This window comes from Petaurus breviceps, unplaced genomic scaffold (assembly GCF_028583685.1).
Source record: "Petaurus breviceps papuanus isolate PSGF00001 unplaced genomic scaffold, PetGlider_PUasm1.0 37, whole genome shotgun sequence".
In the NCBI taxonomy this organism is placed as follows: Eukaryota; Metazoa; Chordata; class Mammalia; order Diprotodontia; family Petauridae; genus Petaurus; species Petaurus breviceps.
The window spans coordinates 28,046,965-28,062,344 of record NW_027186296.1 but is presented as its reverse complement, the minus strand read 5'-3'; the positions used below and the strand labels follow the sequence as shown (position 1 = coordinate 28,062,344).

Below are 15,380 nucleotides of genomic sequence, written 5' to 3'. Positions count from 1 at the left end.
TCTCTCCCTTCCCCACCTTTGATCAGCTGCTGAATCTTTCTTGTTTCTATACATGAAATGTCTTTTATATTCAGCTTTTCTTCCTATTCTAATAGCTTCTTACTTGGCACCCCTACCTTTAATTTCCCCTGTAAGTCCATTCTACATTCTCCTGTCAAGGTAATCTTAATATTAGAGGTTTTATCATATCATTTCCATGCTAAGAAAAACAAACAAAAGACTTGAAGTGATTTTCCTTTTACTACTAATTTCAGTCGTTTTCCAGTCATATTCAACTGTTTGTGACCCCATTGGGGGTTTTCTTGGCAAAGATCCTGGAGTGGTTTGCCATTTCCTTCTTTAGGTCATTTTACAGGTAAGGAAACTAAGGCAAACAGGGTTAAGTGACTTGCCCAGGGTTACACAGCTAGTAAGTGTCTGAGGCTAGATTTGAACTCAGGCCCTCATGACTCCAGTCCCTGAAGTCCACTGTACCACCTAACTGCCCTATTAAATGTAGCCCTTATTATCAAGGTGGCTGATGAGAAGTGTAGTTTGAGCAGTTGGAAGGAGGGATTAAGAGGTAGGAACTTTTGCTTTTGTCAGTGAGAAAGGAAAAGTCAAAGACTGATGTGACTGCAGTGTGATAATGGCAAGGCAGGGTGCTGCTACCAGAAACTGAATTTAATTATGAGAAGTTGGAGCCTTGTCTAACTCACTGACCCACTTAGAGAGTCAGTTTTCTATACAGACTTTGCTGTTTGTCTGGATCTACCTGCTAGCCAGTAATGTGGGACATGGTGAAATTATTTCCTCCCTACTTTTTTTCCTTTGCCTCATCCCTTATTAGCCAACTGGCATTACTACTACCTGGATAGTTTCCTACTGTTTTTATTTGTTGGCTATAATTTTGTAAGTAACATTTAATCTCCAGAAAAAGACAAACTGATTTTTGTTGTATTTTGAAAGTGTTTTCTTATTATAAAAAATGCAAGGCAAAGAAAGCGAAAACAGAACCTGAGACTGACTGCTTTAGACTTAACTGTCAGCGCATATTCAGTTCCTTCCATGACTGCACCAAAAAGAGACTCATAAATAAAATACGAACTTTTTAGCTAACACATACTGGCTGTAAGACCCTGGGCAGGTCCTGTAACCCCAGCATTCTAGGCAACTTTCTCAGACAATTGTCATATTGTCTCTAACACAAGTTGCAGAAAGAATGCTATCTTTCATTCAGAAGGAATTTCCTTATCTGGGAGTTCTCTATAAAGATGAAATCCTCCAATTAGCTGGCATCCAGCACCCTAAACAATTGAGATCCAACCTACCTTTGCAGCCTTGTTTCATTGTGCTCCTTTTTGTTTGTTCTATGCCCTAAATCACTAGAATGAATTAATAGCAGGGGATGAGACATTTAGACTCCCCTTTTTAGGGGCATGAGATGCCTCTCTGTGTTGTTACTTTACTTCTCATAAAAGTAAACACAGTTTAAAAAAATAATAAATTCTAATACAACCAAAATGGTTCATGACTTTGTTGTCCCATTCAACCTATTGCACAACTGGGAAGAATGGCTAAAGTCCCTAGTGGTAGAGATAACATAAGTTATTTTGGCTAATGAATGAATGTTCTGAAACAGCTAGTAGAATTAACACTGTCTTGAAGGACATGATGGTGTTACAGACTTGGGGCTCACAACTTGGGGCAGAGTTTTCACTGATTTTTGCCAGAGATCCCAACTTTTCCTAGGAGGAGAAACAAACAGGGTCAGACAAGGTCCCAATGTGTCAAGTGGTGGTAGTTTTTCCAGGCATGGAGCACCTTATAATCCCCCAACTGGCAAATAAAAACTACAGTCAGAACAAAAGTGATCACAATGACCCAAAGCCAAAAAATAACTGCAGAGTCTGGTTAAGAATAAGGAACTGTCTGTGTGGGCAGATAGAATACCGAGAATAGAAGTGATAGCCTCCTTGAAGACGAAGTTGAATTTGAGAAGAGGCCAGATTAAGAATTTAGGGGTTTATTTATAATGAGACAGGAAAGACAAACTTCAAAGGAGGGAGAACAGGTATGTGGGTAAATGTCAATTCCCAGTCAAATGCCACATCTAAGATCACAAGATTGTAGATTTAGAGCTAAAAAGGACCTTCAAGGCTACTGAGGCCAACCTCCTCATTTTATAGATGAGAAAACAGACCAGATGACCAAGGGTTAAGCAGTTTGCCCAGGGACACACAGTAATAAATATCTAAGGCAGGATTTGAACCAAGTCATCCTGTACCAAATTCCTACTTCCATTTCCCTAGTTCAGGACCTCATTAGACTATTCTAAGAGCTTAGACTAGACTATTGTAATAGCTTCCTAATTGGTCTCCCTCCCTTCTATTTCCTCTCTAAAATCCATCCTTCATTCCACTGTCAAAATAATCTTGATACAATAGCTTTTTCATGTCTTGCCCTTGCCAAAACAGAAACAAACAAAAAATTTGCATTGGTTCCCCCATTGTAGCCCCTTATTGGCAAGAGAGCTGCTGGAAAGCCCAAAACTCTATCCACACTATGAAACTTCCCACTCATTACCCTGAACTATAGAAAAGGGTCTCCTGCCAATGCCCTGATCAGCAACACAGTATTGTCCCCATGTAACTTTGAGGAGTGGGAAGAAAATTGAATGGTAATTTTTCAGAAAATTCTCTGATAAGGAAAAAAAACTCTGCTAAGATACCACATTGGTGACTAGTCAAGCCAAAAAGGCCTATCTCTTGTCCAGTCAGTGGAATATGTGTCCGGTGAATTTATGGCCACATCTGAAGGTTGCTGGGAGAGTCCCATCCCCTGGGTATGTAACACCTAAAGGAAACAGTCAGTCTTTAGCTCATACCTGAAGTGAACATTTCTGAGGTCTTTTCCTTAATACATTTCAGAAATAACTGGAAGGTCCAACTCCATTCACACCATAATTGGACATCATCTTTCTAGCCAAAGACCAATATAAAACAAGAATCTTATAGATAGCTCTTCCCGTCACCTAGTCTAAACAATGAACATTTTTGTTTTTGTTTTTTAATTTTAAAAACTACTTAAAGGAAACTAGATTCAATGCATCACTTTTATTGGGACCTGTGGTTTCATCAATGTCCAGTATAACTGGTAGATGGTTAGGTGGCTCAGGGCTTAGCACCCTAGTCATGGAGTTAGAAAGATATGCATTCAAATCTGTTCTCCGACATTTACTAGCTATGTGACCCTGGGCCAGTCACTTAACTCTTTGCCTTGGTTTCCTCCTCTGTAAAATGTGGGTAACAACATGACCTACCTCCTAGTGCTATTGTGAGGATCAAAAGAAAATATTTTTCCAGCTTGTACCATGTCTAGCACATAATAGGTGCTATGTAGATGTTAGGTAGTAGTAGTACTAGTTGGAGGAGAAGTCGTTGTAGTACTGGTAGTCATCGCTATTGTTGTTGTAGTAGTAGTACTGACAAGTTAATTTCTCTGGGACTTGATCTTCCCACTCTTAGTGGGAAGAAACTCATAGCATGGGTCAGCTCTTTCACCCAACTTCTGGCACATCAGTTTGGGTTCAAATCCCTACTATCCCTCCAGATTCCATGGTATATCTGGAATACGGTATATCTTTAAGGTAGGTTCCATGTGCTCCTCTAAGCAAATCATACTTGTACTAAATACACCTGTATATTAGTCAGTTTCTTCTAGAGTTTAATTTAAACATGACTGGGCCAAGCACCTGTACTCTGTTTAGAAGCTGATGTTATTGATGTAATTTTAGGAAGAAAGTGGGAATCCATTCTAGGCACAGGTAGATGTGTTCAAATGCAAAAAGGTGGAAAAGGGCAGATCAGGATCAGGAAACATTCTAATTTTAGTTTAAGTTTGGTGACCCTGAATCAAACAGATTCTTAGGGGGTGAGAATTACAGACTTAGAGACAGGAAGATCTGGGTTCAAATCCTATTTCTGAGAGTACTAGCTAGGTGTCCTTCAGCAAATCACTTAATTTCACTGAGCCTCAGTTTCCTCATCTGTCAAATGGGAACAGTTATAATAATAGCACCTTAAGAGATCCATCTGTTCTTTTTGTATCCATGAGCTTACCTAAACCATATCATACCAGTGAATGCTAGCGTTATTGCCAATGATCTTCAGAAAAAGGGATTAGATCCTTCCAGTCAGAAATTTGTTTCAATACATAGAAACCTTTATTGCTATGAAATTTTAAGCCCTGAAAACATAACATTAAATGTCATAGTGCCTGATAATTAGTAGGCACTTAATAACTGATTACTGACTGGCTAACCAAGAGTCCTTGTCACTCATTTATTCAGAAAACATTTGTTAAACATATATTTGTAATAAGCATTATTCAGGGTACTGAGTGGGGGCCAATATATAAAGTTTAGATAAGACAGGGTTCCCTGACCTTGTAGAATTTGTTGGATACAGCTTCTATGCTATTACAATTTAGTACTTTAGCTCTAAGTAATCACAGCTCCTTCAGTATTTTTTTTAAAGCAATTGGGGTTAAGTAACTTGTTCAAGGTTACACAGCCAGGTGTTTCTGGGTGGGTGCTAAGTGTCTGAGCCCGGATTAGATCCCAGATCATCCCGACTCTGGGGCTGGTGCTCTTACTCATTGTGCTACCTGACTGCCCCAGCTGCTTCAGTATTAACCTGCAATTTCAGAAATAATCTGCTTGGGGCAACAACACAAAATTTTCAGGCGGAGGTACTTAGTTCAAATGTGTCACTATGGCATGACCTTGGACAAATCAACTCTCCAAGGCACTTTTATTCATTTATAAAATGAGGGAAAAGGCCGAGATTAGTGATTCTCAAAGGGTGTACCACAGCATACCAATGTGCCCCAGGTTTTTCTAGTTGTACTACACAATTTCAGATGTTATATTGTAGATAAAAAAATTTTTATAGGTAATTTTGTTTAATTAATTCAACTTCTTAGCATGGTAAGAATTAGGTTCACAAAATAAACAAAACTTTACTATGTTATATACATACACACATATATATGTGTATATATACATGCACCTATATACCTTAAAACATGTCAGACTTTGTGAGGATATTTTGAGGGGGATGCTTTGAACTCACATGGATAAATTGTTTTTATTAAAGGAAAATTGAACAGACTCCATTCTTCTGACTCTCCCATGGTGTTGCCAATGTAAAATAGTGTGCCTCAGTTCCTCATGGAAAAGAATGCAACAGTTCCATGAGCAAAAAAAGTGGGATGGGAGGAGGATGAGGGGAAAATGAGAACCACTGTTATATACAATCTCTAAGGTACTTTCTTCCAGGCCTTAATCTATGGTGATGTGTTAAACTGTACCAACTAATCACATTCCCTGTAGAGTAGGTCTAGCCGGGATTTGTCTAAAAAGGCTTTCTCTGACAGCTGAGCTCAACCCAGGTACATTTACTGTGTATCAAAAGTTGTTTGATTTTTTTTTATTTCTGGAAGGAAGTGCAGTAAAATTTATAATGCTTGATTGATAAGAGTGCCAAACAGGATAGGGGTCATTTGAGAAATACCCAGGGGAAAAAAATGCATCCCATGAGCAAATAAATCACTTCTGTCTGTGGTTAGTTGGTTTATAGAATGATCCCCTGACTGACCAGATATTTGTAGAAACTGAGGGGTGGAATATAGGATTGAATATAGAAGATAGTTGCATAATAATAATGATAATAACTAGTTGGCACGGTGGATAGAGAGCCAGGGCTAAAATCAGGAACACTCATTTTCATGAGTTCAAAGTTGACCTTAGACACTTACTAGTTATGTTATCCAGGGCAAATCACTTAACCTCTTCGCCTCAGTTTCCTCATCTGTAAAAGGAGCAGCAGAAGGAAATGGCAAACTGTGTGTCTTTGTCAAGAAAACCCAAAATGGGGTCATAAAGAGCCAGACCAAATTGAAACAATTTATATAGCACTTTGCAATTTATACAACCCTTCCATATATGCCATCTCATTTCAACCTGTGAGGTAGGAAGGGCAGCTATCATTAGCCTTGTTTTATAGCTGAGAAAGCTGGCTACAAATAGTGAGTGTAGTGCTGTGACTGGAACAGAGGCACAATCCATTATACCAGACTACCTGTGAAAATTAGGAATAAGGAAAAAAATCTTAGTATTTAGTGATCTGTAAATCAGAAGTTTTGCTTATGGAGTTTTTTCAGAGTAGGAACAAACCTTTAAGTTCAAAATAGGAACATTTATGTTCATAAGAACCATAAGCAGCGAGTGAAGGAATAAGAGGTCCATTGCATATGCTTAATAACCAACTTGGTGTTCCTGACCCAAAATTCCTACCACTGTGGGAGCTTTTGTATTGGCTGTCCCCCATGCTTGGAATGCTCTACTCCCTGAATCCCTGACTTTCTTTAAGACTCAAGTGAAATGCAGGTGTTAGTGGTTTACCCTCTATGCTTGTCTTCCATTTACTCTGAAGGTATGTAAGACTAAGTTGCCGTTCAGATATGGGTTTGTTTATTCTGTATCTCCCATTAGCACTTAAGCTCCATGAGAAGAAACTAAGGTTCTGAAGTGGAAATAAGAATGTTTACACTGTCTACTTCCAGGGATTGTGGTAGTGAGGAAAGTCTTTACAAAAGTTCTTTGGAAAGACAAATTATTATTTGTAATCCCAGAGCCACCACCCTAGGTCAAGCTCTCATCATCTCTCATCTGGATGATAGGAGACAATATAATGGACCTCCATTCACTTTCTCTCCTTCAGTCTACCCTCCACACTGCAGCCAAGACAACCTTCCTAAACACAGCTCAATTCATGCCACTTTCTTCCTTAAGAATTTATGGTGGTTCCCCATTCCCTGAATGACAAATGTTCAAAGGATATGAACAGTCAGTTTTCAGAGTATGACATTCAAGCTTCCAATAACAGTATGAAAAAAATGTTCAAATCATTAATAATCAGAGAAATGCAAACGAAAACAATTCTTTGGGTACCACCTCATACTTATCAGATTGGCAAAGTTGACACAAAGGAAAATAACAAATGCTAGAGCAGCTGTGGAAAAACAGGCATGTTAATGTAATGGTATCAGACTCTAAGATGTCCATAAAAATCTCCTCTAATTACACATTGGCTTAGAAAACTACATATTAATATCTGTATATTTATTTATTTTGTTAAATATTTCCCAATTATATTTGGGTATATTTATTTACTTTGTTTTCTCTTTTCTTCTGGTTCAGGACTTACTTGGTAGTGGCCTTTTTTAAATGCACTTCTGTGGAGTTGTGAACTCCATTCTGGAAAGCAATTTGGAAGTCTATCAGAAACTACTTGTGCATACCGTTTGACCCTGCAATATCATTCCTAGGTCTAAACTTCCAAAGAGACCAAAGAAAGAGGAAAAGATCCCATCTGCAAAAACAGTTATAGTAGCTCTTTTTAGATTTGCATGAACGAATAGAAATGGAAATGAGCAGAACCAGGAGAACAATTTATAAATAACAACAATATTATAAAGAAAAACAGCTTTGAAAAACTTGGGAACTCTGATTAACACAATAATCATCCACAGTTCCAAAGGACTAAAGATAATACATACAATTTATCTCCAGATAGAGTTGATGGACTCAAGAGTGTTGATTGAAGTATATTTTCTTTTCCTTTTTAAAAAAGAAATAGCTAATGTAGAAATTTGTTCTGTTTGCCTATACATGTTGGTAACAGTTTCATTTTTCTTATCTCAGTGCATGGAGGGAGGGAAGGAATTTGGAACTTAAAAGAAAATTAAATCTAATTTAAAAAAGAATTTATAGTGACCCCCTGTTGCTTCTAGGATGAAATAAAAACTCTATATTCAAAGCCTTTCATAGCCTGACTTCAGTTAACTTTTCCAGACTTAACTCACATTATTCTCTTTCCTGGTCTTTACATTACAGTCAAACTGGCTACTTGCTGTTCCTCAAAGTTGGCATTCCATCTCCTACTTCCTTATCCATACACTTGCTCAGGCCCTCTCCCATGCCTGGATACTCTCTGTGTCTTGGAATCCTTTGTTGTTGTTCATTTGTTTCACTCATGTCTGACTCTTCATGACTAATTTTGGGGTTTTCTTGGCAAAGATACGGGAGTGGTTTGCAATTTCCTTTTCCAGCTCCTTTTATAGATGAGGAACCTGAAGTAAACAGGGTTAAATGACTTGCCCAAGGTCATGCAGTTAATAAGTGTCTGAGGCCAGATTTGAACTTAGCAAGATGAGTCTTCCTGACTTCAGGCCTGGCACTCTATCCATTGAGCCACCTTTCCCTTAGCTTCTTTCAAATATGTACCCAAGTACCTCTTCCTATGGCAAGCTTTTCCCTATCCCTTAGTGATGATGCATACTCTCTGCCTTCTCAAATAATCTTTACTTTTCTATGTGAATAAATAGTATAACCCCAGCAGAATGTATGAGGATTAGGAACCATTTTTGACCTTATCTTAATATCTCCAGTTATTAACACAGTGTCTTGAACGTAGTTGGTATTTGCAAACCCTCGATCCTTTCTGCCATGTTCTTGCTGTTTGACCATCTTTATGACATGTCATCATGATCTCCCCAATGACAACCTCAGCTCCAGCTCCTGACCTGGGGACCTTGGCTCCTCAGTTCACCATTACTAGCCACTCCTAACCACCACTACAACGTACTTTGGCCATCACACTACCTTCTATTTCCCTTCACACTTCTTCCTCTGGTAACAGTTTCCAAATCAAAACTACCATTCTGGGAAAGGTCAGGACAATAAGTTACCATATTCCTCCATATACCATCCCCTCCTAGCTGTCTGAGACCAAAATCCCCCTCCCAGGGCACCACTGTTCCAGATGTGGTCTTCCTCAATTAGAATGAAAGCTCCTTGAAGGCAATGCCTATCTTGACTTTATGTGTTTGTATCCCCAGGGATTAGCACAGTTCTAGAGATACAGTAAATGCTATGCTTTGGATACTACAATTATCCCATCCACGTCACCAGAGTTAGGGACACAGAGTCCCCATGTTTTGGAAAATCCATGCAAAAATTTTGACCCTCCCTTCATACAGAGATTCTAGAAGTCTTACTTATTATGGCATTAAAAGATAAAATACCTTGATGTTGTACAATACTATACATGTATTTATCAATTTCTGAGTTTCTAAACCTTTTTTTGTCATCTGCTGGCCTTTACATGTCATTTGAGGCTTCCGCAAAACTATTATTTAATTTCTTATGCCAACCTGTGATATATCAAAACTGTGATGGGGAAAGTCACAATGTGGAAAGGATAACTGTATATGTTTGTTGAGTTGAATAAGAACATTCTTGATTTTAAAAAGGACTAATATATACATGTGTATGTATAGACTATATACATATATAATAAAAACAATATATAAGTATATATTATGTATAGTGTATATAATTGTATAATTATGCACATATTGTATATATAAATGTAATAGTATATATGTTTTTATGGATAATATAATAATATAAACTATATATATTTATATAAACCGTTTTGGAATGTTGGGAGGGGTTTGGATCAGATGTGATTTCATTGGCATAGTGATCTTATAGCAAGGAAATTCTCTTTGCCAATACAGAACCAAATTTGATTTTCAACATGATTATATCTTGGAGTACTTCACTACCTAATACATGTAGCTTTCTTAACTTGCAGCACTTAGAGGCTCCATATTAGGATCTCAGACTAAAAGGGGTCCTAAATAATTTCCTATTAAATGAGTTTCTTTTATTAATCCAATCTATGACAAAGGTCTTTTCTATTTAAATCTTGATTCTGACAATATATCATTTGATTTCCAAAGTTCTTAGACTTTGAATCAGAATACCTCTTCTCCCCTACCTCACGTACCCTCCCCTGCCCCAGTCCCTAAGCATGCTTGAACATATATCCTGATGATAACATAAAAATCTGAAGGTGTTCAGGGGCCAGATACGATTGACCAGCCCACAACAAACAACTCTCCTCTCTGTCAAGGGGGCATTACTGGCTCAATGGAGAGATGCCTAACCAGCCCCAGGCAAAATTATTATGGGTACAATTTGTCTTGGGCAAGCTCCCACTTTGCACTGCAGGTGTCTCTTCATTTCTCCTATGGGCCTCCCACTTATCCCCATTCCTGCCCCATTACCCCAGTGGCCTGTTCTGAGAACAAACCGTCCTGGTTAAAAAGCTGCCCCAAATGCCTCCCCCACAAAGTGTCAATGACTGATAAGGGCTTAAGGTGGTATCCATCCTAGGGGTATTTGATTTTAAGGGGGAATATGAAAGACCGAATTCTACCAATAGACCATCACCCATCATAGACCCTACCTGCTTGTAAAGCTTGCCATGGCGGCATGCCATCCTGCTTATGCTGATCTTTCTTCTGGTTCTCACTTGACAGGGTGGGGGGGAGGGATATAACTGCAGCTAAAACCATTGCAATCTGGGTGAGAGAACGGAGAATGTAAATGTGGAAGAAATAAAGGAGGACCAGAAAGGCGAAGGGTCTAGAAACCATCTCATTTGAAAAATAATTGAAGAACCTTGAGAACTGGAAAAAGAGGACAAAAAGGAGACCTGATAGATCTTCTCAATATTTGAAAGTTTGTCACATAGAAGAAAGAGTAAACTATATTTCTCTAGAGAGCAAAACCAGAACCAATGGATAGAAATTACAGGGAGGCAGATACAGAGTTATATATAAGGATGTGCTTCATAACAGTTAAAATGGTCCAACGATAGAATGTATTGCCTCATGATGTAATGAGTTCCCCATCATCAAAAATATTCATGTTAACCTGGGTGAGCCTGTCAAAGATGGTATAGAAAGGATTTTCATATTGGGAGGGTAAGTTGGACTTGTTGTTCAGTCAACTCTACATGACCCCATTTGGGGTCCTCTTGGCAAAGATACTGAAATGGTTTGCCATTTCCTTCTCCAGCTCATTTTCCAGATGAGGAAACTGAGGCAAAAAGAGTTAAGTGTTTAGCCATGGGTCACATAGCTACTAAGTGTTTGAGGTCAGATTTGAATTCAAGAAGATGAGTCTTCCTGACTCCATTCCCAGCACTCTATTCTATATGCACCACCTAGCTGCCCTGACATTGGACTAGATAACTTCAAATATCCTTTCCTAAGAGTCTATGATTCTAAATATCTTCTCTTTTCTCTAGAAGAGGGTGCATAAAGGAAACCAGAGCTCCCCTCCAGGACTGATCTTTCTCAGGAGTTGAAGCCCTGTGAGGAATGATTTTGAATGACCCCTATCCAAAAGTACCCCTTCTGCTGGGTTCTTTGATGTCCGAAATCCCAAAATTAGAGAATCATTTACTTTGATGAGGCTTTTCTTTTGTTCCATGTTAAAATAATCTTCACCAGGATCTGAAAACATTTTAAATCTTTGCCACTTATACCTTATTGTGAATAACTTTATCACATTTTTTTTTGTAAGATCAAGACCCAACTGAACCACCAAGAGGCAGAGGTAGGTTATGAAGAAAGGGGAAATGGGAGAATGGGCATCCCGGTCGGTGACAGCCCACTTCACAGCTTTGCTTTACAGCCAGATCTGCTTCCCCTCCTTTTATTTTTAAAAGTTTCATATATAGTGGACGTGTGTGGCACTGGCCAATTCTCAATGCTTTCTGAACTTATAGAGGGAATCAACTCATGTAGGAATTCTCTATATCGGTACCCAATGCCTATGCCTATCCCTTTAGAGTTCAGATAGCTTTTAAAAAAACCATTGCATGCAAGAACTTTTTTTTTGTCATCAATGACAAATTGACATTTGCATCCCTTAACATAGAAGATGATATTAGTGCAGAAACTTCTAAATTTATTCCCGAACTTCTGCCTTTCTTTTTAAAGAGATCCTCAGGGCCTTGTTTCGAAATTAATGAATAGTATATGGAGAAATCAAGGCATCTGGGGTTTTTAATTCTGAAGATAAAGATAGGAATTAGACCTGTGACTTATTGGGTGGGGGGACCTCTGGATGGGGACATTGCTCAATTAATGCAGGTCTTCATCTTCTTTACAATTTAAAAGTCTTGGATGGTTGCCTAGGGATCATGGAGAAGTTAAATAACTTGCCCAGGGTCAGAAAGCCAGTATGGGTCAAGGAAGCAGGATCTGAATCCAAATCTTCCTGACTCTGAGGCCAAATAAACCATTCTGCTTCTCTCTACCACCTTGTCTTTAACCTTAAAAATTTGTTAACACCTACTGTCAAGTAAATAAGGAAAAGACCAGCCATGTATTGAGTACCTATTATGTGTAATGACACAGGAGCAGGACAATGCAACTGACTAGCTTTGCTGACTAAATCCATATTTATAATAGCTTTCAACTCTTGAACCCAAAGGGGTCAGGTTTATGAAATATGTTCTCATTGAAAAATGGAGGCATTTTGTCTTCCTGCTCTCCACATTCACTTGCCTTTCTTTTTCCCTTTTCTGCAGAACACCCCATAGTCTTAAACGATTTTGTTTCAATTTTCTGCTCTTCAGTTTTCTCTGGTCCTAGAACTAACTTCTAAAAATGTAGTTTTGTGCCCTGGTCCCTCAAAGACTCAGAAAATAAAACAGCACGACCATTCCCACATGTATCATACTTCAGGAAATAAGTCTAGTACCAAGAATGGGGAATTGGTTACCCTGACACTTACCAGTGACCTCCGTCCACACTCCACTCAAGTTCAGAGAGAATGGATTTTCATAGCTATAGAGGAGGACAGTCAGGATATAACTTAAGAGGTAAGAACCAAAGCTCCATGTTTGGGCAATTTTAGCAAAAAGTAAGATGGAGTATTTTGGAGACCAGAAGGAGCTCTGAAGGTCTCCCCACCTTAGAAAAGTAATTTCCCATCTCTAGGTCCACTTTGTACAACTAGGGGGTTGGACAAGATCATCTTCCTGCTCTAAATCTACGATCTTATTACCTTGTTCAATTTATTTTTTCCCCAGTTCAACATTTTCATGATTGGTTTATTTGACATAGTAAAAAAAAATTTCCAGCAAACTGCACACATTAGGCATTCAATGGAATTTAAATAGAATAAAATGGAATCAATATCAAAGGGTAATATATAGATTTTACAGAAGGTGCTTTCAAAGCCTGACAGAGGTTAAATATCTCCAAAATATTTCTTTTGAATAAGAACTAGGGGTTGTTTGTACTTGTGGTTAAAAGCCTACAACCAGGTTGTTTTTTCCTTTAAAAATCATCAAAGTTTTAAGTTAGAAATGCATGCCCAATTTGTTGTTGAAATGAATAATTGAATGCTCAGGTATTATCTTGCTCTGCTCATGAATAAACTGGATTTACCAAGAATCTGGAGAATATGGGATTATGTAGGAGCAAACAGTAATGAAAGAAACCCAAAGACTTGGTGGATTTTCAGAATATTCCTCCAAAATTCACTCAGACCCCTTAATATTTAGAAATTATTCAAATTAATGACCTAAGAATTCTTAGAAATTGCTCTCAGTTATGGCTAGAAGATGCAGGGAACCATTGAACTTAGGTAAGAAAGCCCAGGTTCAAAAAAAAAAGAAAAAAGAAGAAAAAGGACTTTGGCCATTGAAAAGAAAATAATTACTGAATACAATATCTAGTATCTCATTCTATTTCTACTTAATGCACTGTATCCTTCATTTCCCAGCTATTGATTTATCAAATACCATTGTTGCCAAGACCTTGCTCAACTATGATAGGATATTGCAGCCATCCCTGTTTATTACTTATCCGTAACTATTCCAGGTGCCTGCTCTTTTATTACAGAAGCCAGCCTAGATCAAACTAGTTAAATAATTCATGTGAAGATCAAATGAAATAACATATTTAAAGCCCTGGGCAAACATTGAAGTGATATAGAAATTATTATTGTTATTATATCATTATTAATTAATAATGCACTAAAACTTTCCCATCAGGCTGTGTGGAGAAAATACAGTACTTTACACTAAAAACATCAGATAATAAATAATAATTGGATAGCTGTGATATGATGTTTTCTTATAGCAGTATGAAAGAGATCCTTGCATTGTGGCTATGCTCTAGCCAAAGAGGAAGAAAAAAAGAAACATACGGATCAGAAGCACTCAAGTTAGAAAATAAAGGGAAATCAGATTATACTTACAACCATCATGAATGTCCCCAGGAATTCTGCAACCGTTTCTTTGACCAGTGGATTCTTCAGAATGATTTTGTCTTTGAAGGTTTTTTTCACCTTTCTGTCCATATTGTGAATCTTGCAGCCACAAATCCTGGAAAGAGGGGGCAATGCTTTTCAGTCAGAGTTCAGGTGACACTCGTCAGTTCAGGTAATACTTCTCAGTTAAGGTTGGAATGGATGATCCTTGCAGCAGCTGGACTTTTATGACTTCACTGACACATGGAATCTGGAGATTTTGACATCTGCTTACGGATTCATGGAGATAGCCAACAGAATTCTCTGACTGTACAAACATGGACCCAGCGACTCAATGTACTTCATCTGGTGAGGTTTTCATCCCGTATTTTCAGTTGTTTGTTTATATTCGCAATTTGGAATCTTAGTTTTCAAAGCTAATTCCTTTTGAGCCCAATGGATTAATCATTACCTTTATTTTCAAGGTAATTTTTTTGCTGTTTTTTTTTTCCCAGGAGATGAGAAAAGAGATGGTATGCTAGATGTCTTGCCAAACCACAACCTCTATGGGCTTGAGTCCAGAGGAGATTCACATGTTACACAATTACTCCCTTCTAATTTTTTTCTGTTCTGATGTAAGTGGTTGGGGGAGTGGTTAGATTATAAAATTCAAAGCATATATGTCTAAAGAGAGCATTTCTTTTTCGTTGAACCTAGACAGTACACATTGGAGGAACATGTGGATCTGTACCCCTGCTGTTTCTGGCTCTTTCTATTTTTTATTTCTTTTTATTGTTTTGTCATCTTCTAACATTAATCCATTTTCTTTCATGAACTTGACTGAGATTGGCCAGATCATCCAATCTAGTTTATAGATGGAGAAACCCAGAGATGAAAAAAATTAAAATAAAAAAAACCAGCAACAAAATCCTGAAGGATTTACCTTGCCCAAGTTCAGGTAGTGAGCACACAGGAACTGATTTACTAGAGAGATACCTGAGATGTTAGGTAGGCAATATCTTGAGCTCTCTTGGTGTCATCAGATCAATTAAATTTTCTCCTGAGGGAATTTCCCAGTTAAAAACTAAGTTTTTCTAACATCCTTCATCTTTACAAAAGAGCATTTGGACCCAATAAGAAGGGACTAGATTGTTACAGCCTTAATTTCTATAGTGACAGTTGCTTACTGAGCCTGAAAAATTATGTTTAAATG

General features: G+C 38.0%; 1 protein-coding gene and 1 long non-coding RNA gene across 2 annotated transcripts in view; one reads left to right on the top strand and one right to left on the bottom strand.

The window, feature by feature from the left end:
• The window catches only part of AQP9 (aquaporin 9), a 70,560-nt gene extending 55,772 nt beyond the window's left edge, over positions 1-14,788 (bottom strand). The window contains exon 1 of the mRNA XM_069098150.1: positions 14,177-14,788. Coding sequence (XP_068954251.1) covers positions 14,177-14,278 — 102 coding nt within the window. The 5' untranslated portion in view covers positions 14,279-14,788. The remainder of the gene's footprint in view (positions 1-14,176) is intronic.
• The window catches only part of LOC138169044 (uncharacterized), a 113,926-nt gene that overhangs the window by 28,743 nt on the left and 69,803 nt on the right, over positions 1-15,380 (top strand). The window lies entirely within an intron of this gene.